This window comes from Argopecten irradians, chromosome 14 (assembly GCF_041381155.1).
Source record: "Argopecten irradians isolate NY chromosome 14, Ai_NY, whole genome shotgun sequence".
Classification (NCBI taxonomy): Eukaryota; Metazoa; Mollusca; class Bivalvia; order Pectinida; family Pectinidae; genus Argopecten; species Argopecten irradians.
Window position 1 is genome coordinate 17137450 of NC_091147.1, and position 25657 is coordinate 17163106.

The 25657-nt window shown below is 36.3% G+C and overlaps 1 protein-coding gene across 1 annotated transcript in view; it reads left to right on the forward strand.

Moving 5' to 3' along the window:
• LOC138307263 (helicase-like transcription factor) overlaps positions 1-24667 on the forward strand; it is a 37454-nt gene extending 12787 nt beyond the window's left edge. The window contains exons 13-30 of the mRNA XM_069247905.1: positions 100-190; positions 1869-1939; positions 2782-3156; positions 3515-3595; positions 3911-3991; positions 4819-4872; positions 6148-6245; positions 7009-7152; positions 8019-8151; positions 8471-8606; positions 9243-9422; positions 10441-10568; positions 13839-14041; positions 14720-14851; positions 19034-19146; positions 19683-19863; positions 20809-20889; positions 21349-24667. Coding sequence (XP_069104006.1) covers positions 100-190; positions 1869-1939; positions 2782-3156; positions 3515-3595; positions 3911-3991; positions 4819-4872; positions 6148-6245; positions 7009-7152; positions 8019-8151; positions 8471-8606; positions 9243-9422; positions 10441-10568; positions 13839-14041; positions 14720-14851; positions 19034-19146; positions 19683-19863; positions 20809-20889; positions 21349-21504 — 2438 coding nt within the window. The 3' untranslated portion in view covers positions 21505-24667. The remainder of the gene's footprint in view (positions 1-99; positions 191-1868; positions 1940-2781; positions 3157-3514; positions 3596-3910; positions 3992-4818; positions 4873-6147; positions 6246-7008; positions 7153-8018; positions 8152-8470; positions 8607-9242; positions 9423-10440; positions 10569-13838; positions 14042-14719; positions 14852-19033; positions 19147-19682; positions 19864-20808; positions 20890-21348) is intronic.
• The last annotated feature ends 990 nt before the right edge of the window (positions 24668-25657 follow it).

The window sequence follows — 25657 nt, forward strand, 5'->3', positions numbered from 1 at the left end:
TATCACAATACTTTTAAAATTATTGACAGGTATATTAAACGATTTCTAGGTAACATCCATAATAATATGTTTTGTACATGTTTGATAATGTCTACACAGAAGGACAGAAGAAATCCAAACCAACCAAGACCAGAGCCGGTATAGCATTGCCTGTGATATCCACTCCCAGCACCAGTGGACGGCCCCGACGGTAAATTACAAACTTCCAGTATTCATATTTCAGTATTTGGTACAGCAGTACCTTAGTGTCTATCTGGGTTGCTATAAATGCAGTTCAGAAATTAGTGTGATGTCCTTATAGTAAACATTGTAGAAATTGGTTCCAAGGAGTGAGATCAACGGTATGAATTTGGTCATGGAGTGAACCTTTGCTTCATAACCAATTTAAGGCCAAAAAAAATTAATTAGTTGGTTCTCAGGCCCGCGCTCATATCATTTTTAAGCACCGCATTGCCGATTTTATTGTAAAAGTAAAAAAAAAATGTATGCCTGGACCAAAATTCTGGAAAAAAATGTCTGTATCCGTTTTTTGTACAATTTTAGACAGCACATCTTCAAAACGCTTGTCTGCATTCACACTACGAGTATTCCAAGCGCCAACGTGATCTTGATTGGCAAACGCACGAGGTTCCTCTCGTAAAAAAGTGTCCGTCTCCGGCTTTTTTAGCAGTTTTAGACGGCACATCTTTTAAACGTTTGTCTGCAATACTAGTGAATGAATGTTTGGCACGGTTCCACGGTTGTACTGGCATGGAACATTATTGGTGGATTCTCCAATGCTTGTACTTTGACCGAACTGTTCCAATTATTGAAGGAGGGCACATAAGGACCCCAAGATTGGACTTTTTCCCGAGAAACAGATGCTGAACAAAATGACGGCGTCAATCGGTCAGAGCAAAGTGTCTGGATTAGATCAAGTAATGATGAACATGAAGGTTGGGGAGACTGTCACAGCTTTCGGCCGTTACATCCGATATGACATTATTGATGGTGCATGCACCCAAACGAAACCTGAATACCGTGATCATGACGAAACGGGTGATAGTGGGAACTAAACGAAATGCTTTTGATGTGCTTTTCGCGGCCGCTCGGAAACTGTCATTACTGGAGCCCTACCCTAATCATGAGGATACCACCGTTGTTAACGAAAAACGTGTTGTATTTAACAAGGTGTTGATAATTTGCTGTTATGAAATCCTTTTGAATTGAAACTTTGGTGAATTTTACCTCCTATTGTGTTGGGAAATTAAAAAAAAAAAAATCCCTCGTCTCTTTTTTTCTACAATAAAAAAGGGAAAAAAACCTCCCTCCCTCATCTATTTTCAGAAAAAGTGGCCTGAGAACCAACTAATTAATTTTGTTTGGCCTAATTATTGTTGTTTTCACCTCTTTGACTTATACGGTATCTCTTCCTCCTACATCTTTTGAGAGATGTGTTCTAAGAGGTGCATTGCAGGTATGATGTTAGATTTGTACTTGGTTTCTAATTTGCTTTCATTTTGTTAACTTCTCCCTTGACATTGCGTCATTTTCTTACCAGCTTGTGTGTGTTGTTTGTGGTCTTTGTCAGCATACTTAAGTGAGATTGCACAATTAAAAAAAGGGTGAGAGTTTTACTATCACATGGAAACACAACACGAGTATACTGCAGCCTCCCAAAACATACAGACATTCACACATGCAACAATGCATTACACACAGTGGAGAGTGTCCTTAAATGACGGTGGATGTTAACAGATGTTTAAACCTTATAATAAACCAAACCAAACTGAGAGATACGTCTTACCAGCTTATCAAATTAAAACAAAACATGCAATACAGAATTCACTGAAAATCAATGCAAAATAATTTGGTTTATTTTTTTTCAGCAATGCAAAGAAGCCTGCTCGATACGCGGTCAGCAGTGACTCTGAGGTAGAAAACTCTCCCATGAAAAGAGGTAAGAATCTCAAATAGCTTGGGCAAAAACTGAAACAGAGAAAGAAAAGCCTATTATAAAATGTCAGATTTGTATTTTGAAATTTTCATAGATAACCAAAGCTTTGAATTTTGAGTTAGTAGATCTTTAGTTTTACATCCTTATCTCTGTTCTATACATTCTGTTGGTTTTTTTTGTGTGATTCAAGTAAATTCATGTTTCCGCGCTAATTATTATTTGATATTTCCACTAAATGTTTGTATTCACGAAATTGTTTTTAAATTGCAAAATTTAGTAGCCCTTACATGGTTTACAGTATGTCGAAGTAAAATCTTATCGCATATGTATGTTTTAAAGTGAATAGTCGGGCAAAGGAAACCACTCTAAATGCGATCTTTGGCCTTCCAAAAGTCATTGCATACCATAATGATAGTCAAATTCTGCTTACGGTGTCCAGTTTTGACCATTAAAGTTATGGGGAAGCCCTGTGTAAATTTAGCACAGTTCTAAATATAAATTCGTCTAACTCTTTGAAAACGAGGCTGCGTGGAAATGTCGTTAAGAGTGAACTGCACTGATAGCCGGTCAGGAAGACGTATTAGGATTCCCATAATATATATTAATTTCTTCGCATACAGAGCGATTTTGATGGGAGATTTTATTTTTCTATTTCATAAGAAATTATACTGGATATATTAACACCATTTTTACCAACTTTAGCCTTTGTTTGTCCGACTATTCGCTTTAGGAAATATATGTGACAACATCACTAGCATATACAATGACGAAAATTTTTATAAATACTGCTATGTCTTTACTGACTCTCAAATTTTAGAAAAGCTAATGTGTTATGTGTATTTCAGCTCGTGTAAATAAAAAGGGCGATAGCTGTTCGGTGGCAGCCAAGAAGGGAGGTAAAGGAAAAGGTAAAGGAAAACTAAAGCTCATGCCTGCTGAGAATATGGACCAGGGCAAAATTACTGCAGTGAACATGGAGTCATCCAACACAGGAAACAAAGATCAGACTAAAACCAAGGACATTCCCAATCCAGGCAGAAGTAGGGAAAATAAAGTGGATCCGAAACTTTTAAAAGTTGAGAACATGGCTTCAGTTCTAAAGATTGAGAGCACAGCTCCCATTCTAAAAATTGAGAGCAAGACTCCCGTTCTAAAAGTTGAGAGCACAACCCCTGTTCTAAAAGTTGAAAGCAAGGCCCCTGATATGGAGCATAACAAAGGTAATTTATCATTTTTGTGTGTTGTCTTTGTATTCTAAACAAGTAAAAATCGTAGAGACATGACATTTTACAAAGCAGTAAGCATAATCAGATGTTATAAAAAATAACTTAAGTTGTAGCATGACCTTGACCTAAATGGAATTTTAAAATATATCAAGGTTAATATGAAGAAAAAGAATATAAAATACTAAATTATGAGATCTCTGATATGTTTAGATGCCACGCCATTTGCTTTTAATCGCAGGGAAAAAAGACAGAATCAAGAATAGACCATTTATGAATTAAGTTGTGAAAAACTTACGATATTGCTCTATAAACTATATTTTGCCTCTGATTTTCGTTTGTGGACTTTATCCAGGTGTTGCTATGGTGGTTGATGATGATGAGGACCTACCTGATCCAGGAATGTCTATTAAACCTGAACTCTCTACCAATGCAGGTATATTAACTTGTTTTAAGTCTACTGATCAAATCTAGAATGAAAAGAGAAATAATTTCAGCAAATACTATGTATAGATGCCAAAATATCATATTAAGTTAATTTTGAGTTGCACTAAGGATATGAATCAGTAATGAATTTTTGCTATATTTACTGAAATATTTATAAGCATTTTGATTGAATGCCATTGATCTTTTGGAGTTTAAAATGGTTACGACAATATATGTATATAGTATTGTAGGATCATAACCTAACTGCCATATCAGCAGGGTGGACATAGAAACTGTTGTTCCAGCTGTCATTGTTTGTTTGTAGGTATAATTGACCTTGATTGTGATGACCTTCCTGATCCATCTGTTGCTCCATCCCGAGGATGGAACAGTCCTCATATTAGTGGTAAGTAAGGTCTGATATAGCAATTCTATAACAAACTTATCAATTCTACTGTTCAACATAAAATTAACAAGTTTTCCCTCATATCAATTTCTACATTCTCTATCTCTCTCACTTTGCATTATCCCTTGAGATCAACATTATATTGATTAAGAGAAATTTTATGAGTTACAGTGTATTTATTCATAAATTTTGAGGTCTCAATATTTTTTGCATGTAAAACCTACATTTATTTTGAACCTATTACAATGACTTCAACAATGCTTGCTGCAGGTTGGGAGGGAGTTCATTTGAGCATGGCTGTAGATATATCCTTGCTGATTCAAGACCTTTCATGTAAAACCTACATTGATTTTGAACCTATTACAATGACTTCAACAATGCCTGCTGCAGGTTGGGAGGGAGTTAATTTGAGCATGGCTGTAGATATATCCTTGCTGATTCAAGACCTTTCATGTAAAACCTACATTGATTTTGAACCTATTACAATGACTTCAACAATGCCTGCTGCGGGTTGGGAGGGAGTTCATTTGAGCATCGCTCTAGTACGTATCCTTGCTGATTCAAGACCTTTCATGTAAAACCTACATTGATTGTGAACCTATTACATTGGCTTCAACAATGCCTGCTGCGGGTTGGGAGGGAGTTCATTTGAGCATCGCTCTAGTACGTATCCTTGCTGATTCAAGACCTTTCATGTAAAACCTACATTGATTTTGAACCTATTACAATGACTTCAACAATGCCTGCTGCAGGTTGGGAGGGAGTTCATTTGAGCATGGCTGTAGATATATCCTTGCTGATTCATTAATGTTCATTTTTGTCTACAGATGACGATCTACCCGACATTCCTGATGATATAGCTCTCCATTATAACAGTCCAGGTAAGGTATCCAGAGTCACAAATCTCAGGATTTGAAAGCATCTAATAGGGAATAGAATGGGGTCCAGTTTCATGAACATTCCTTAACTGTAAGGAATTAATTATACTCTCCATAGGAAAGCATATATATATATGTATATATTACGGATTGCTTCTAGATGTAAGATTTTCCCTGCTTAGGGCTGTTCCAGGAAAACATATATGGCACCCAGGGAAGGCACTTTAAAAAATAGTATGTGCCATGGTGGGTTCAAAATAAAATCACTTCTGTGCCAGAGTGGCGTTTCAATAAAATCACTTCTGTGGGTGGGTCTATCTGAAGCATTTGTAACCTTTTGAAATAAAATGCAAATTTTATGTTTTATAATGTTGCTCAGTCATCCTGACTACAAAAATACAAAAATAAATATTGAAAAAAATGTTAATTTCTGACAATATTTAATTCATCTTCAATAAAAAACAATTATTTTATTTTCTGAGTGTTTTTGATATAATAATGATAGACTATTTATCTAAAAACATATTATATTCATTCAAACTTGACAATGGTACAAAGAAACAATAGATTAGTTTTGGCAAAATAACAGATCTTTATTTAAATTCACTGGTATTAAGTCGAGGAAAAAGTTGCAGTTCACAAGCTTAAGTGTGAATGTTCAGATGTCTACTTTTGCATTATGCTTGTGAAACACTTCAGTAAGTTTAGTAGATTTTACCCTGGTTCTACGAGGATTGTACCCTTATACAAATTTAGTAATAGATGCAGCATATCAAACAAAAGTTCACTGACACCATTTACAGTGCAATTTTGTCCTAGGACTCTGGTGATGCTAGAAATCAAAATGTGTAAATCCAAAAACAAATCGGAGTGAAATAAAAAATTAAATTGCTTCTATGCCATGGTCTCGTTTACAAAAAAATAGATATGTGTGTGGGTCAACAAAATAGAAAATCACTTCTATCGGTGGGTCTCCCAATTTCAAAGTGCCTTCCCCCTCTACCATATATGTTTTACTGGAACATTTCCCTTTAATATCTTCTGTAATGCTATCTTATAGGAAATTTTAAGTTAAGGAGTGTGTTGTCATTCAGAGTGTGAACCAGATTTGATAAGCATCAAGTATTAAAGCAGAATTTAAAGGATTTGGTGGCAACATAAAGGAATGTTTTAGAGAGATATTTAAAAAAAAAATAAGGAATTTTCCATTGTTTGGATTGTCATATATGAAAATTAATGATTTTGTAAAAAAAATTAAAGTGTAAATTCTCATTGAAGGTCCCAGTGCTTGTGGGAAGATGTCTGGACGGACTTACACAAAAGGAGCTCGAGCCACACTCATCATCGCTCCTCTATCTGTGATCAGTAACTGGCAGGTAATTAAGTGTTCAACTGCATGACTTCCTAAACTTGCATATTTTTACCCAGGTAATTACATGTTCAACTGCATGACTTCCTAAACTTGCATATTTTTACCCAGGTAATTACATGTTCAACAGAATGACTTCCTAAATTTACCTAATTTAGACATAATCTTGTTTTAGTGCTTTCTGTCCCACCATTGCTGTTACATTGTTATTTTCTGTATATACAGCCGTTATGGTGATTACACGAAATCCTAAATCGCCAATAACTATATTTGATAAAGAAAATCCTATAGAATAAAGCCGCAATAGACACGGATCCGGATACATGATTTAAACAGTTTGATACTATTTTTTAGCCCACCATCATCAGATGATGGGCTATTCAAATCGCTTTTTTGTCCGTGGTCCGTCCGTCTGTTAACAATTATTCTTGTTATTTCTATTTCTCAGAAAGTACTGAAGGGGTCTTTCTCAAATTTCATATGTAGGTTCCCCTAGGGCCCTAGTTGTGCATATTGCATTTTGAGACCAATTGGTCAACAAGAGTTGAAGTTTGCTACTGCTATTTCTCAGAAAGTATTGAAGCGATCTGTCTCAAATTTTATTTGAAGTATGTTTGAAAAAGTTTAAAAGTAGAGAAAAGATCCATCTTTCCATTGTCAGACATAGATCATTCTTTAATGGGTGCCAAGATCCCTCTGGGATCTCTTGCTGATATAAAGAATTGTCCTGATCAGTAGATCTAATATGAGATGACCCCTTGCTTACACAGAACCAGCTTGAGGATCACCTACATGAGAATGCCCACTTGGAGATCTACACCTATTATGGGTCGTCTCGGACCAAGGACCCTACACTCCTTAGTAAACAGGACGTAGTATTGACCACGTACTCCACACTAGCCGCCGACGCCAAGGTAAATACTGACCACCTTCTCCACTCTGGCCGTTGACACCAAGGTAAGTACTGACCACCTACTCCACACTGGCCGCTGACGCCAAGGTAAGTACTGACCACCTACACAACACTAGCCGCCGACGCCAAGGTAAGTACTGACCACCTACTCCACACTAGCCGCCGACGCCAAGGTAAGTACTGACCATCTACTCCACACTGGCCGCTGACGCCAAGGTAAGTACTGACCATCTACTCCACACTGGCGGCCGACGCCAAGGTAAGTACTGACCATCTACTCCACACTGGCGGCTGACGCCAAGGTAAGTACTGACCATCTACTCCACACTGGCCGCTGACGCCAAGGTAAGTACTGATCATCTACTCCACACTGGCCACCGACGCCAAGGTAAGTACTGACCATCTATTCCACACTGGCCGCCGACGCCAAGGTAAGTACTGACCATCTACTCCACACTGGCCGTCGATGCCAAGGTAAGAGTTCCATTGTCGACAGAGCTGATCACATTTATAATCACCCGGCTTTTTTTATCTTTCTACTGCAAAGATTATTTATATCTAACAAGGTAATGATGCATTGTTCTTACTTCAAGTTTGCACACATGTTAAAATGCAAATGTTAAAACAAAACTTTTCAATCCCATAAGAAATAGAAAACAGAATGTTATGATAAATATATCACTGTATATATTCCATGAATCAAGTGCATTTATTGTGTGCCATCCCATCATGTCGTTCTGATCGCATCCTGTGCCGATTTAATTTCAAGGCCAGGCATTTGTGTTTTACAGATAGATAGATTTAATGTGCAACAAAGTGATGATAATGCTGTGTGTTTGTTATTTAATCATGTTCTCATGTTCTTAGGGAAAGAACATTTTGGTGAAAGTTGACTGGCTGCGACTGGTTTTAGATGAAGGTCACAACATCAGAAATCCTAATGCCCAACAGACAAAGGCCATCTGTCAGCTCAAGGCAGAACGCAAATGGATCCTCACTGGTGAGAGATGCTCTCGGGTTTATGTAATATTCATTTGAGCCCCTACCATAAAATGTGGAGGACGACTTATAGTGTTATACATGTCTGTCTTGTCCCTTTGCCGCTTTGGGGCATTTATTCATTTACTACAAATCAATTTATTTTTGCTGCAATTTAATTTAGCATTTTCACAGCTAACAAATATTTCAATTTTATGAAAAACAGTTGTGTTTACAGAATTTCTAACAGATATCTCTAGTTTGTTCTGATACTCATTTGGTTTCGTTAATATTTAAATCTAAAATTTTGTTACATTCATCTGTTCCCCTCATATCGACAGGTACTCCAATACAGAACTCGATGAAAGATCTTTGGTCCCTAGTCAACTTTCTACAAATAAACCCATTCACGGATAGACAATGGTGGCGCCGTACAATAGAGCGACCCCTGGACCAGGGCGAGGAAAGTGCTCTCAGGTAGGTATTAAATATCTTCAGAACCATAGAGTGCTATATAGATCAAATGTGATCAGTGGTGATGTCATGTCAAGGAGAGACCTCGGACCAGGAAGAAGAGTGTGATCTTAGGTAGATAACAAAGTGTCTCAAATACCAAGGCAAGGGAAGCATCCTCACATAGATATTAAATATAAAGACAATTATGTTGCTACAAATATAGAACCACTACTAAACAAGAAGTGTGCCATGAAGTCGAGTCCTGTCACACTATGGCAATTTGGTCCATGTATTATTACTTATGAACAAAATAAAATGTTTGGCATTCACTATCGAGCGGTATGTGACTTGACCGACAAGAGAAGTGGAGTAAATGGAAGCTGGCAAATATGCCCTGGTCACTCCCCAAAGAGCTCAGTTGGTTGCTAAAAGGGGACAAATTGGCTTAAATTTCAGATGTATTTCTGTCTTATTGTATTTGTATTAGATGCAAATAATAATTCTTGAATAGAAATTGTCTGTCCCATTATATTTTGATATATATAAAGATGATAACAGACATTTGTATTTTCTGTCTTATAATTGTAACAGCTTTGTACCTTATCTGTTGAACACAACTCGAGTGGATTGATCATTCTATTGATTGGTTTTGTATAGACGAGTGTGTCACCTGATGTCTGCCATCGCCCTGCGGAGAACCAAGACCCAGAAACTGAACGACAAACCCCTGGTGGAGCTACCAGATAGGAAGGTGTTCGTGGAGCATATCAAGATGACAGAGGATGAGAGGAATGTCTACGAGGCCATGCAGAATGAGGGCAAAGTGATAGTCAGCAAGTAAGGTCATAGGTCAAAGGCAAAGTGATAGTCAGCAAGTAAGGTCATAGGTCAAAGGCAAAGTGATAGTCAGCAAGTAAGGTCATAGGTCAAAGGCAAAGTGATAGTCAGCAAGTAAGGTCATAGGTCAAAGGCAAAGTGATAGTCAGCAAGTAAGGTCATAGGTCAAAGGCAAAGTGATAGTCAGCAAGTAAGGTCATAGGTCAAGGGAAAAGTGATAGTCAGCAAGTAAGGTCATTGACATCAGACAAGGGCAGAGTGTTAGTCAGCATGTAAGGTCAATTAGTCATAGGTTATGGTCATAGACATCAGCTGACAAGGGCAGGGTTATGGTTAGCAAATAAGATTATAAACTTATTTCATTCATTCATTAAGTTATAACATCCTAGCAAACCTGATAAGGTCAAGATCAAAGTCAGACAAGGGTAATGTCATAGTCAGCAAATAAAGTTACCATGGTTCATGGTTAGAGTTCCAAGTCACTGATTCTCAATCGAAAGGTCTGCAGATAAAGGTTATACAGTTTTCACTGCCCTTATCTGAAAAGATTACTTGATTTGTATGTATAGTGTCAAACATGGACCACAAGAGAGTCTTCTTATAATAATGTATGTATTTATCTCTTTGAAAAAATGTTCTTTCTTTGAATTTTCGCTGCTGTTATATTGTCTCCACCATGAAATATTGGGAGACATGTAGCATTATCCATGTTTATTCCACCCTGATTTCTTAAGGAGCCCAGAGCATTAACCTTGCAAACCTTTCTATTTTGATCATTTTATATTATGAAATCAAAACTATGTTTTATGAGTTGTTGGGGTTTAAATATGTTGGAGTGTTTACGTAAATGTTCAGGGATGAAAATGTTCAGCCAATTGGCTGATTTCAGCCTTTTTGACTTTCAGAAAATAGGTTTCCGGTATCTGTAATTCCATATAATTTCCCCCAAAAAATAAATTTCACCCTTTTTCAAAATTTCCTATTTTCATCACTGAATATTTCATTGTGATAATTTCAGGTACTTCAAACAAGGGACACTACTCCACAACTACGGCGAGGTGTTGGCTATCCTGATGCGTCTCCGACAGATGTGTTGTCACCCGCTGTTGATTGCTAAGGCTGCTGCAGCTGTAAAGGAAGTTCTAGGTACAGTCTAACTCCAATGATAAAAACTAGCACACCTTGTATATAATTCTTAACAGATATGTTTAGTTATTGTAGATCATCTACTGTAAATCACTGAATTTTCTTCCGTGTAAAGTATTTTGCATCTCTTCAACATATTTGAAAATATTCAATGCATTAATTTGTGATTGAGAGTTCTAACTGACAATTGGATAGTCATAGATACATCATACATGTTATACAATTATTTGCAAGACATTTGAATTTGCGTTTGAGTTCTCTTGCAAAATTAAATATAACTTTGAATTTTACGAAAATAAATAAATGTCGCATGAAAAAAAAAAAATAATATGAATAGGTGAATAATTAAAGTAATAAAGAAAATTGTAAAGAGATTATGTACAAATTTAAGTACATTGTAATTTTATGGAGTCATAAAAAGCCAATCCCTCAGAACCCTCCAGACTGCTTAATTAATGTCATATTCATCAGATACTGATTTCTCAAACTTACTATACTTTGCCATTGCCGTGTTTTATTCCGATCTTGTAGTGTACTGGCATTTATCGTATATCATAATGACAGATCGCCTGCTGCCAATCAAACCACACATGACTTTGCATTTTGTATTGAGTATGCTACGTCGTTTGCTCCGACATTGAATAGGTGCATGTGCGTTTGTGAGCACGAGGTATGGCTATTACACCTGGCGATTGGTATATTCATTAATATCGAGGATATAATCAAAAGCATGTGTATTGTGATAAGTATATTTTACATTGCCATCATCTGTTGTCACCAACTTTTTTCAATCTGAATCGTTAAGATGCTTGACTCCATTGATAAATGGTAAGTATATTGATGATCTAGATTTTACCTGGTGCACCACCTATATCGAGTAGTTGTAAAAAAACAACACATGCGCATTTTGACTGCAGAGGTCAGGATGTTGGCAATTTTCCATTGAAAATGAAAGAAGTGTTCGTAAGACAAGTATTTTTTTCTCTCTTTAAATCAAACAAGATAGTATTATCTTGCCAACTTAGATTTTGATGATTGAAGTTTGTTACCACTATTTCTCAGAAAGTGTTGAAGGGATCTTTCTCAAATTTCATATGAATGCTCCACCTTCAACAGGCTGCCATCTTGGACTTTGATAATTGAAGTTTGGTATTGCTATTTCTCAGATAGTACTGAAAGAATCCTTCTCAAATTTCATATGTAGTTTGTAGTAGAAGTTAAAAAAGCAGAGAAAAGATCCCTTTTTCCATTGTCGGACATAAATCATTCTTTCATCGGCGCCAAGATCCCACTGGGATCTTTTTATTAAACTTGTAAACACTGCTATGGTGAAGAGTGTACTTGTTAAAATGTGACCTTTTGTTTTATAGTGATAAACTTTTATTCTGTGATACTTCGCTAGGTTGTCTCCTGATGGTAGCATTACCCGACTGTACGTGTTGAAGGAGGTTATAAACATGTGCGGATGCTGCAACCTAGTAACCTCGTGACCTGATCATTTGGAATGTTTAGAGCCATAAGCTCCTTGCTATGAACTGGATGCGGTCCTTTATATCCACAAAGTTCATGGTTTAGAAGTAGTTAAGCCGCCTCTGCTACTTTTGGGTGGTCACACTCATTCCTTATGGTCAGTAAAGTTATTTAGGGGGGGGAAAAACAGTTGAATGGTCACATTTTGATAAATATTCTTCAACTGTGTTTTAAAACAATATTTGTTTACTTAAAATATCTATACAAGTGATGGGTGAGGTCAGTGATAATTGTATGAAGTAGTCTCTAATTAAAGATATGAGAGATAATATATGAGTTCATGTAGCATTCACGGTATTAATTAATATAGTTAGTGTTATCAGTAAGGTTGACTGTTTTGATATGTGATCTTAGAGTTTGTTGATTCATGCGTCTATAAGAAGTAAATATATCACTGATCTCTGTATATTGGCACATGATACAGTCTGTGGACTAGTGTATAAGATGTATATGAGGTCATAGTTAGGGAGTTAGTATCCAGTTCTATGAGGTCCCAGACGCTGTAAGGATTCTGTAGTTCTAGATGTGTGAGTTTTCCTTGGTAGTTCCAGTTTTTTAGCCAGATAGTGTCTGATAGGGTTTGGGATGGTGTTCAGAGTTGTGGATTTTAACTAAAAGTGGAGTTGTGCCAGAATTCATAAAGAGAAAAGTTCAATTAAGGCTTTTTGGAGATTTAAGTGTTCTGATTTCAGATATTATAGGAAACTGTCATGTAAGGTTTGGTTTTAAGTTATATATTTTGTGATCTTACTTTTACAAATTATTGTTTGGAATTCACTTTAAGGAAATCTTACTACAATACTGTTTATGTTGGAAATTAGCTTGTGGATTTTGAATCTTGGACTGCATGTACATATACTGCAAAATAAATCTTTTGATTGTTCTTCAATAAAAGTTTAATGAATTGTTTTCTTAAATATAAGCTGACTGACAATTGAAGATAGCAAATACTGCAAGAAAGTTTACTTAAGATATAGCTGAGAATAAAAGCTTTGACAATTGGTGTCAGAAGTGAGAAACACTACACATACACATGTAAGAGAAACATATTATACCATGTTGCAAGTGAAACATTTACCAGGAGATGACATTGATAGTGAAAATGTTTTTGAAATTCTGATCAATATCAGAGACGTGTTCAGGATGGCGAGGGCTCGCACGACAAGAAATTTCCTAAACAGCAGCGGGTGCTCGGACACGCATTTGATAATGTGGTCTCTTGTGCACTGGCTCTAGCACTAACGCTCGCAAGCGCTGGCCATTCTGAATACACCTCTGGTTAGGAAATTCTGCCTGATATAATTCATCAATTTCTCAGTATTTCGCAGATAACAGTTTTGAAACCATAGCAATATGCTGTGAATCTTCAAAAATAATTTGCTGTGTGGTAAAGTGAGACTTATAAATCCTTGTATATGGTACATATAACAGATTGTCTCTGAAAACAGATTGAATGTATAGAAAAGGTCTTTCTATGGAAAATATATCATTGCCTTAGATTTGACTGTATTTGCATGGATATTCATGTATTTGCCAATGTGGGAGTTGCGAATTGCAGATCCCAAGTGATTTTCAAGTGATTATGATTCGCAAAAATTGCGTTAAAAAATGACATCACAATCACCAGAAGGTTGTACTAATTTACAGGATATCCTACTTAACCGACATCGTTTTGGGAACTCAAAACCGCCGTATTCGGAAGATAACTTGCCTATCATCCTCTAATAATTTTTTTTGTAGAGAATGTACCCTCAGCATCAGGCAATGATGGTCTGAGTAGTGAGGCGAGGGAGAAACTGATCAGTACCCTGCTTATGGTCCTGGGGTCAGGCTCAGACGAGGAGTGTGCTATCTGTCTAGATACTCTTAAGGAACCCGTCATTACACACTGCGCTCATGTCTACTGCCGCAACTGTATCGCCTCAGTCATCAAAACAGACAAGGTAAATCCATCCTCAATACCCCAGGGGTTACTGTCACTACTATCACTTGTGATATTCAATCCTAGATTATGTAATAGCAAAACCGAAGACATTTTAGAAGGAAAAAACCAGACCAATCACAGGCCTTCCTTTGAAGATTAGAGATAATTACATTCAGTTTCAAAGCCATACAATGTACCATTATCCGATTCTTTTGATTTACATCAAAGGAACAAACTTCCTGTTTCATCAGTTGTCCCTCACAGATACTGCAGTTTTGCTATGACATAGTCCAGGGGTGGATATGACGACTAACTGAGGAATATTGAGGTTGAGGTAAAATATGTGGATATTTACTTTTGCTCATTTACCCCTGTAAAAACATTTGAGCTTTTCTTAATCAAAGTATGGAACAGTTCATTATGAAATTTTAGGGGTGAATGAGATCAGGACTAAAGATACCTTGGCTTGATTAGTGAAATTTTCAATTGTCATTTGCTAAATCTTAAATTTTATCTTCTCTAAAAAGAAGTAGGTGAAAAATTGAATAATTCAGAATTTTATAAACAAAAACAAAATTGATATACAGGGAAAGGAGTTACTAGTTATTTACGCAGCTAAGGGTCAACTTAACAGGGGGCAGGGCCCCATCTGACGGATGTCTATTTTCTAGTTATAATGATGACTTGTTGTTGACAGCCCCGTTGTCCACTGTGTCGAGGAGATGTAGATGAGGATAAGTTACTTGAAGTTCCGCCAGAACAGCTACAGGAACCAGAGGAATGTGACGACGATGTGATCACGCCAGAAAACTGGAAGTCCAGTTCAAAGGTAAATGTAAACAGCATTATGGGTAAAGAAATGTGGCCCGCTATATACCTGTGTGGTAAAGACAAGGTCACCTGGCCCGCTGTATACCTGTGTGGTAAAGACAAGGTCACCTGGCCCGCTATATACCTGTGTGGTATAGACAAGGTCACCTGGCCTGCTATATACCTGTGTGATATAGACAAGGTCACCTGGCCCGCTATATACCTGTGTGGTATAGACAAGGTCACCTGGCCCGCTATATACCTGTGTGGTATAGACAAGGTCACCTGGCCCGCTATATACCTGTGTGATATAGACAAGTCCACCTAACAAATTAGATGATGCATATCTTTGCTATGTTTGTCTGGGTTACGTATAATCAGTATTTTTCACTTTTTTTCACAATAATGGCTTCTAAAGATGATCAATATGCCACACTTACCGGCCAAGAGATAACAAAATGGCTGTCTTTCTACCAAAAGTAATGCCGATAGATGATGTAGATTGATACTGATTTCGAAGGCTTCTTGTCACTGGAAATTCAGTTCAGGTTAGGGTGTCACCTAGTGTAGGTTATTTTGACCTCCAATCAAAATACACATAAAACCCTGCCTCAATTTCATATTGGTGGGGGACAATCTTCAGCCTAACTTGATTCGCCCTCTTTTAGTTCTGGAATATTTTCTAATAGTTTGATTTGTAGGTCTTCAGCTTCTGGAAGTTTCTCTATCACTGAGCTGGAAGATCTTTTTAAAAGGTGTCTCTTATAAGAGGATCGCCAATTGATTTGGCTTCAAGAAATGATGATGTACACCTTAAGTAGTGATAGTAGTAAGTTATACCCCCGCAACAAAGTTAAGGGGGGGAGGGGGTTTACTGGAATGAGACTGTCTGTCCATAGACACAACTTTTCTGGTGAACTCATAAACTACTAGAAGAATTTTGTACACAGAACCCTAACATAAAGGGGAGTTGAGTATACAAAGGTTCTGCAATGTCCCAAATTAATGATGTTGTAACTAAATTTGTATAGCGGGGGTATAAATCAGCCACTCTTACGACAGTTATTGTTTGAAATTTACAGGCAGATGCTGTTGTTTAATGATTACAGTTTTTAACTATTGCGTGATAATTATAGGTAGAAACTATAGGAGATTTCAGAAAAGATGGCGATGACGTCACACAAAGGTACATCCGGGCGCTCAAAGGTACAACTCTTATATCTGTACACATAAACATTGTGGGAACACAGCGGCTTGCGATGTTTGTTTACATTTTATTGTAATAAATAGTACGCCAATCCGAGAACTATTGCGTTATTTGCATTTCAAAAAGTGTAAATAAAAATATTTTATAATACTATACAAATTTAAACATATAGTATTCATATATTTTACTCTGTTTATACTCCATTTTCGACGGCTACGAGAAAACACGGTCGCCATTACGTATAAACATTGACAGATATATTGCAAATATCAACTTGAAATTACAAATTAAATTCAAAGTCCCTCAAAATATAATTACTGCTTTCGAAGTGTTTCTTGATAAAACACTTTACGATGTGTGATTAGTGCAAAATTAAACATTTGCTTTCGTAGATTACCCCAAGCCCACGGCAGCCATTACAGTACAGCCGAGAACCCGAATTTCGTCCATTTTCAGTGTCATTAAATTACGTATTCTGGTTATTTTTTTGTCATCAACTTTGGGATTTAGTTTATAACATACAAATGAGTCAGTTTTTAGGTTTATTCTTTTTATCATATTTTTAAACAAAACTTTGAGTATTTAGGATTCTCGAAGTCGTGCGCAATGTATCCTGGTCGGCATTTACAGTACTACGATCTGTAATTTACATGTATATCAATTTAAATGAAGTCTACCTAATATGTATTCCAATTATCTAAAAGTAATACCACTTCAGTTTGAGACTTAACACAGCAGTCCATGGCATAAAAGCGACTGAAAATAAAATATTAAAAATGAAATCTGCAGCATGAAAACTGAACGATTTCACCATATCATTTTACGAGATCGGCAGTCATACGTGTAAAACAGTAGTTTAATTACTATTCGTAATTTGTTATGATACAAGAGTATTCCATTAAAACAACATGTACATATAAAATAACGAGTATATATCTTAAACAAGCACGTTTTGAGATAAAAGTGTTGGTAATTATTAATATGATTTATTTCCCCAACAATGCTGTGGCCTGCGGTGATCTACCAGCGACGAAGCCATACACGAGCGGCCGTGGTATATCATATCGTATTGTGAACAGTTTTTCATGTATAACAGAAATATTATAAATTGAAATAGATCATCTTTTCATAAACACCTTTTCACAACCTGAATTTATACGTATGAACAAAACCGGGTAGGCCTACGTGTGATGGCCCGGCAGCGCTTCGATAGGTGGCTTCGACACTAAAATTTAGCAATAAACAAATGAAAATATAAAAATGTTAACATCCGTAACCTGTGAAACAATAAGAAACCATTTCAAAATCAGAATTTGCAAGTATGAAAGCGTAAACTTTTGACAAAGTATCGATTATGAAGCAGGGATGTACGTATCTGTTATTGTTTTTATCAGTCGCCATACTGTGTTTGTACCTTTGAGGACCCGGATGTAAACTTTCTGTGACGTCACGCCATCTTTTCTGAAATCCCCTATAGTGTGATGATTACAGGTAGATGCTGTGATCAATTGTCTGCTAATTACAGGTGTATGCTGTTGTTTGATGATTGCAGATAGTAACTATTTTGTGATAATTACAGGTAGATGCTGTTGTTTAATGATTACTGGTTTTAACTATTATGTGATGATTACAGGTAGATGCTGTGATCAATTGTGTGTTACTGTCGTGTCGGTCTAACCGTTGACAAAATAAATGATGTAATACCTTGGTATGTTGAGCGACAGTATTATCAACTGGTCGAGTGGTTCTGTCAATTGTCTGGAGGGGCGGAGTTTAGATAGCCTACCCGACGTCAGATGATAGAGCGAGTGGGCTGAGTTTATCTGACAATGTTCTAGAGTTTGAAAGGCAATATAGCTGCGACTGATAAAAAACGTGTGTGGAAGATCTTATGCTAACGGGGTACTGACGGACGGTAAACTTCGTAGTGAATTACTTGATCTTCATTATAAACTAAAGGATTATCTTTTTCATGAGATTAGTAAAAAAAAAAACAACTGATGTTACGAGAGGAGGTTGTCACAAGATTATAAAGAATGTGACTGCACGCGGGACATTTGACCCAGTTACCTGTTTATCGGAACCCAAGCAAAATTACCAACGAAGTCTTAATTTTATAGAATAAACAGAAATAAAATAATGACCCGTTTATTGGAGAGGAATGTTCGTACGCCGCAAACGGTTCCATCGGCCATTTGAGAATTTAGAGGCAATTTGCTGTATTTCCACGTAAGGCTTAACGATAACAGCGTTAGATATATCTACGAGCGTACGATGTTTGTCCTTGAATGTTTGAAAACGGCACATTATGTAAGAAATCCATTAACAGCCGATAAATCCGTAGCGAATTAAAAGTACTTTGATATTTAAGAAGTTGATTGATACAGAAACAAACAGGTAAACTCACGGCAGCCATTACGTTGTTCTCGAAGTAGCCTAGCTAACGTTTGTGACGCACATTCCCTACCGTGAATTATGCTAGCGATGACGCAAAAAGTTATCCATTCTTCTATCCCGGTTGTAACACGGACAGCAGCTCATGAAAACCGCGTTATCGCATTTAATGCCAGAGCTTTCTTTGAAGAAACGTCTGTTGTAAAAACTGCGGGTAATAGAAAGTATGGACACATCCTGCAGTTCTTATGAATTCGGTAATACCCGATGAGTTCAGGATAGATCTAGTTCTTATGAGTACGGTAATACCCGATGAGTTCAGGATAGATCTATCACACATGGGTCACACATATCACACGATATAAGCCACGCATACCAACCAATCAACTCGCGTTTAGCATTATATTGTAACCCAGTATGCAATAGTATTGTGCAAGTTGCGCGGCGAGTACATCACTGTCATCGTCAACGGTTAGACCTACACGACAGTAATTATAGGTAGATGTTGTGATCAATTGTTTGATGATTACAGGTAGATGCTGTGATCAATTGTGTGTTAATTACAGGTAGATGCTGTGATCAATTGTTTGTTAATTACAGGTAGATGCTGTGATCAATGCCCTAGTGACCCTGAGGAAGGAGGACAATACCATCAGGAGTGTTGTTGTTTCACAGTTTACATCTCTCCTCAGTCTGCTGGAAATACCATTGAGGTAAGAGCTCATTGTGTCTCAGCAGATGCCCATTTTTAAGTGTAGAAGAAATATTTTCTAGTCTAAAAATTGAATCAGAAAATACTGTTTTAATCAAGATCGATCTTCTTAAATCTTAACTTATATAACTCATTATATGAACTCATTACTTCAAGAAAATGAGTTTTGACTATCCTTACAAAAATAATGAAAATTTAGTATCACTACAGACAATATTATATAGAACTAAAAAAAGCAACTTGAATAAGGAAGGCTGGTAAATAAGAACTCTAGTTGTATCTATCATCAAGCAGAATTAATTATTAAACATGACAAAAGAACCATATGCATAATAGAATTAAAGTATGCTTTTTATTTCACTAAATATGTCTTACATTTCCAATTTCAAAAGTAGAGAATTAACTCTGCATCAAGTCACTTAATTGATAATCAGTTACGAATAATTCTTAAATTTTAAGCTTTTGGTAAAATTTGGTTCATGTATTTCTATTATGAATTCAGCACAAAAATATTGAATTTATTTGGATCATTTGCAGAGCTCAGGGCTTCAGATTTACCCGTCTAGATGGGACCATGAACCTGAAGACCAGGATGAGAGCTGTGGAGGAATTCATGGACCCTAGTCCAGTGGCTCCTACCATCATGTTACTGTCTCTCAAGGCTGGAGGTGTGGGCATCAACTTAACCTCAGCCTCCAGGGTGTTTCTCATGGACCCCGTAAGTATATCTCAGTCTCCAGGTTGTTTCTCATGGAACCATATGCATTAAGTATACATCAGACTGATGGACTCTTGTATTGATACTTAGACTACACTTCTATTTCTCCCATACTTCAAAGGGATATCCTGTGGTTGCTATGGAAAAGATATCTATCTTACACAGGAGGGTGTAAGTGAGGTCACACACGCTAGACAATTGGGTGACATTATCAATACATGTGCGTAATTGCGGCTGCACTGTCGATGATGTCATCAATTTTGATGCGTAATGACATTCCTATGATAATGGCGCGATGAAAAAGTGGGATAGTAATGGACATTATTTTTATTTTTTTCTGCAAAGTATGGGAGAAAAAGAATCTTGCATGGATCTCTCAAGTGGACAGGGATATCTCAACTCAAGTGATTGATTTTGGCCTTCAACCCTCGGCAAGCCTCGGGTCGACCAGCCAAAATCCTTCACTTGGGTTGAGATATCTGTGCACTTGGCAGACCCATGTAAGATTCTATTAGCCTTGATTCTGGTGGAGGACTATTTAAAAGTCAACTACCTTTCTGAAACAAGACATCAAAGTTTCTTAAAAACAACATTAGCATAAGAAAAATATACCTCACAAATGCAAAAATCCTTCCATAATCTATGTTGACTGTGAATTCATTTCGCAGATTTGCTGTCTGGTGATTGACTAACGGTCAGTTATTAGGACTACAGCAGGAAACATAATTAATTTATTTTGATTAAATTGTTCAGAAGGTGATTAAAAGTTTATTATAAGTATTTTAACAGTAAAATAATAACTTTTGTGACTCGAGAAAATTATCAATTCCGTTTTACATTCCAAGTTGAAAAAATAAGAGCCGTTTTGAAAAGGTAGTTAAGGTTTGTATTGTTGGGCTAGACATCACTGACAGGAAATAACTTGATGTCCTCTTGTTTTGTCAGGCCTGGAATCCAGCTGCAGAGGAGCAGTGTTTTGATAGATGTCATCGTCTGGGACAGAAGAGAGACGTCATCATCACAAAGGTAGGAGCAGATGAACTGGCTTCTTATGCATATTTGATGCATCTGATTGTGAAATTATTTTTACAGCTTAGCTCATTTAAATCAGAGCCTCAGTGTAGGGTGTTTGGTCTTGAGTGCATGTTTATTTTGTAAAGAATACATTCAAACCTCTTTATTAAAGACCACCCAAGGGACAAGTGAGAAGTAGAAGTGGTCTTTATACACAGGTCAAATTGTGTAATAAATGACCTTTTGTGACCCTAAGTCTTTATTGAGCAGATTGTCTGTTGCTAAGGCAGGTTTAACTTCCAAAGTTATGTTTAACTTTGTTTTTCCGTTGGAAATGTGTCAGCATTATAGTGCTACTGAAATGTATAATGAAACATAGTGAAAACACCCTGTATAACACTAGTGAGTCAATTGTGTAGAAAGTTTAGACATCCAGATATCTATATTACTCACAAACTCTCTTATTTCCAGTTCATTGTGGATGACTCTGTGGAAGTGAGGATGATGGACCTTCAGGAGAAAAAGAGAAAGTTGATGCAGGGAGCATTTGGAGCTGCTAAGAAGGAGACCGCCGAACAGAGACGACAGAACAGAATAAAGGAAATCAAAACCCTTATGAACTTCTGAGACTGTGGAACAGAGACGACATAACATGATAAAGGAAATCAAAATACTGATCTTCTTAGATCGCAGGATAGAGACAACAGAACAGAATAAAGGAAATCAAAACCCTTATGAACTTCTGAGACTGTGGAGTAGAGACGACATAACATGATAAAGGAAATCAAAATACTGATCTTCTTAGATCGCAGGATAGAGACAACAGAACAGAATAAAGGAAATCAAAACCCTTATGAACTTCTGAGACTGTGGAGTAGAGACGACATAACATGATAAAGGAAATCAAAATACTGATCTTCTTAGATCGCAGGATAGAGACAACAGAACAGAATAAAGGAAATCAAAACCCTTATGAACTTCTGAGACTGTGGAGTAGAGACGACATAACATGATAAAGGAAATCAAAATACTGATCTTCTTAGATCGCAGGATAGAGACAACAGAACAGAATAAAGGAAATGAAAACTCTAATGAACTTATGAGATCATGGAGTAGATACGACAGAACGTTATTCAAAGGAAATCAAAACTCTCAAGATCTGTGTTACAAGTGTTATCAGGTCTAAACAAAGCGGAACTTCAAAGGTGTCGGGTATGTGTCTTTCCAGAAGATATGTAAGCAACATAAATTCACTTTATCTGCAGATATGTCTTTTCAAGGAATATTAACAGACTGTGTCATGTATGTATCTCTTTTCCAGTGATATTAGTCAGTTTGACATCTGTAATTGTGACTATTACGTGTGTTTTCTGTAGCAGTATCATAAGTGTTATAATGTCTAAACAAATCTAACTTCATCTGTATCATGTGTCTTTTCAAGGGATGTTATATGACCATATGTGTTGTCTGTAGAAGATAAAATATACCAGTATTATTTAGCTTATTTTTAGAGATAAGGCAATGGGGAGCATATCTTCGTCATATGTCTTTTTTTGTTAATGTCTTATTTGTGCATTTGATTTTGAAAAAGATGTTGATACTTCATGGTTGTTTTATAATGGTCGTTTATTTCTGTCCTTTCTGTGGGTAAGATGGCCTGATGTAGTGACTTTTATCCAGATGTTCAATACTAGAGAATGTTGACTTTAGTTGACTGAATGTATCTGGTTATAACCATACCGAAACATAAGAATTGTGTGACTTGGAAAGGAACAAGAGCACAATACATATATGTGTGTTTTAGTTTTACATTTTAGCAAATATAGATATACCTGTCTGTATAACTTGATGAAATCATTTTTATAAAATACTCGGGTCTTTTAGGATCTTTCTCTAGTCATTGTTGGTGCTAAGATTTAACACTTGGAGTAATATTTGTCTAATGGTTGTGTGTAATTTTAGTGATATGAAAGTTTTTAAGAGGAATGTGAAAATTACCATCTATGATGAGTCTAACATGAAATCATATCGGAGGAAATTAAATCATTAACAAATGAGATATTTCTTACATAAATATTATTAAAAATTACATGTCTTGATAAAGGAATGAAAATATACAGTAGTATCTGTTTGTTACCTTCAAATGTTTTGACTCGCATTAGGATAAGAAATTGTTTTTATAGCAAAAAGAATTGCTTATCACTGGCTTATAAATTTTATGCTTAAATTGAATATCAAGGAAATCGATAATAAAATGAGTCTTAAGAAATTGTCTGTATGTTACCTATGCATCGAATGTGTCTTTCATAGAAGATACTTTGTCTTTCAGAGATAATACTTTGGGTATAAACTTGTTAGATGTTCTAAGATTGTATAGTGCTCATTGTTAATATGCACACTGTTGCAGTGAGATGTTATAGTGCTGGCACATTTTATCTAGTGACATTTTACACCATTTCATTTTATCATTTTATGACTGGTTGTGATGGTTGGGTTTTAGGTAAGAAGTGGAATATAGTGAACAATTTTCAGATTTTATGCAAGAGTCTCTCTTTCAAGTTGAGCAAAGGGAGGCAAGTGTGGAAATTATTATTCCATATTTCATATTACAGAGTTGTCTGCCCTTTCGGGTAGGTATTCATTATGACGTCATGTGTTTGTGAGCATACCATCTTACTTATCAAAGAGACCAATGCAAGTTTCGCTCACAAAATAATAGCGTCATAATGGATACCTACCTGAAAGGGTGATAACTCTGTAATATGCAAATATATTAGCATTTTTTGTTTCTGAAATTTAACCAATTTCAGTATTATTTGTTCTCCGAAATCAAAGACGAAAAAATAGCTAAGTGATTGAAGATGCTTTTCAAATGCATATCTGCATTCCCATGTAAAACAGATATTTTGTAGTACATGATTTAATGCTGTTTTATATAGAACAAGTCATGAGAGGTTTTGTAATCTGAACAAACTGAATCTTCATTTTTCATAATTTACGTAGTCAATGCAACATACGTATTAACTTTTAAGTCATTCCTTTTATCAAGCGCATTATTTTTTTAATATCTTTTTCTATTTAAGGGTTTTTCTTCCAACGAATAACTTGTTATCAAAGCAATGCATCCAAAATACATTTATATGTGCCTGTGTTTGTATCTTTTGCAATTTGAAAAAAAATGTATTGATGGCAGTTTTCAGTACATATAGAAATGATCAATAATTACATTTGAAATCCTGTTTATATAGATACTAAGCCAGATTCAACATACAAATAGTAAGAAAAATACGTCTGCATATTTTTATTATTGCAAATAAAATTGTTGCATTTTGTAACCATCTATATATGATAGGAGCATTAGTTAGAATTAGTTAAAACTGTTTTTCACAAGTTAAAAAAAAATAAATTGTTGATTATGAATGTTGTTTTCTTGTGCTTCTTTAGGTTGGATTATGATGGGTTATATACTGGTAAGTGTTTAAAAGGTTTAAGGTCACCATTGATATGAGGGTTACCTATTCTGATCGCCTTTTTAGGGCCCCGCATCGAGATGCGGGTGCCCTATAGTAATCAGGTTGTCCGTCCGTCCGTCCGTCCGTCCGTCTGTCCGTTTTTTTTCTTTTGCACATTAATGATGGAAGGGAGTGGAGTATTTTCCCCATATTTTACATGATGATTCCCCATCCATCCTAGATCTGCTTGGTAATTTTTCAGGCTGAAATTAAATTAAAAAATCGGCCATCTTGGATTTTAACATTTAAAAAAATCACAATGTTGTTGCTCTTAACTCTTAACTGATAAACATTTTGTTATAACATTATGATGCAAAGTTGTTCAGAATTAAACAAGGAGTTGACTGTCCAAAGGTAAGGTCATGGGCCAAGGTTACTAAGTCAAAGGTCAAGGTCAAATTTATTTGAGTTAATTGTATGCTCTTAATGTAATGTTAGCTTGGAATCAGGATTCAAGTTAAATACTTGGAAGACTTTTTCCAAAGAATTATAATAATGTACCATCATCGGTTTCCCAATTAATGTTGACATTAATTATTTATTAGCAACATATAGCTAACACGGAAGAATTCGTTGTCAAAATACTACTTTTCCACTTAAGCACGTCAGACACATAGCGGGGCCCTTTCTGACGTGTCAGTGTTCTAGTTGTCCGTTATCATGTGCAAGTCCACAACCCACATTTCAACTTCTTCACCAGAACCACTTACCGGGCATCCAAATTCGTTGTTATATTGTAGAAAATATCCATGATTAAAGGTGCATCAATGTATCATGTCACAAAACCCCAGAAGAATAAGAGAAGTGACCAAAGTGATTGAAATGAAGTGGAAAAAACTAGATACAAAATCTGGGACTCCCTGGCTTTACAAGATATAATAAAAAATAACTTGGTGGAAGCATCAGTTTTAGATAGCAGGTAAACTTTTGGACAAATCGGCCCGACTTCCACAAGATGGCGAAGGAGCAGAGCCGAAAGGGACCAGAATGACAAAAAAGTCTTTATGACTCCCAGATATGATAGAATCAATTACATTATTTGTTCACTCCCGATAGAAAATGGGTTAACCTTTGTGAGAACCATCAGTAAGTGATCATGATGGTCGTTGATCAAATTGTTCCCGACTGATCCTCCATAAACAATAGATATTAAGACGTACTGGATACATATTTGGTCCGAGGATAAAAAATGTAACACTCAGGTGACCAGTTTGTTTGTAAAGGATATATCATACCCCACGGACACAACCACTACAGTGAGTGTTGGG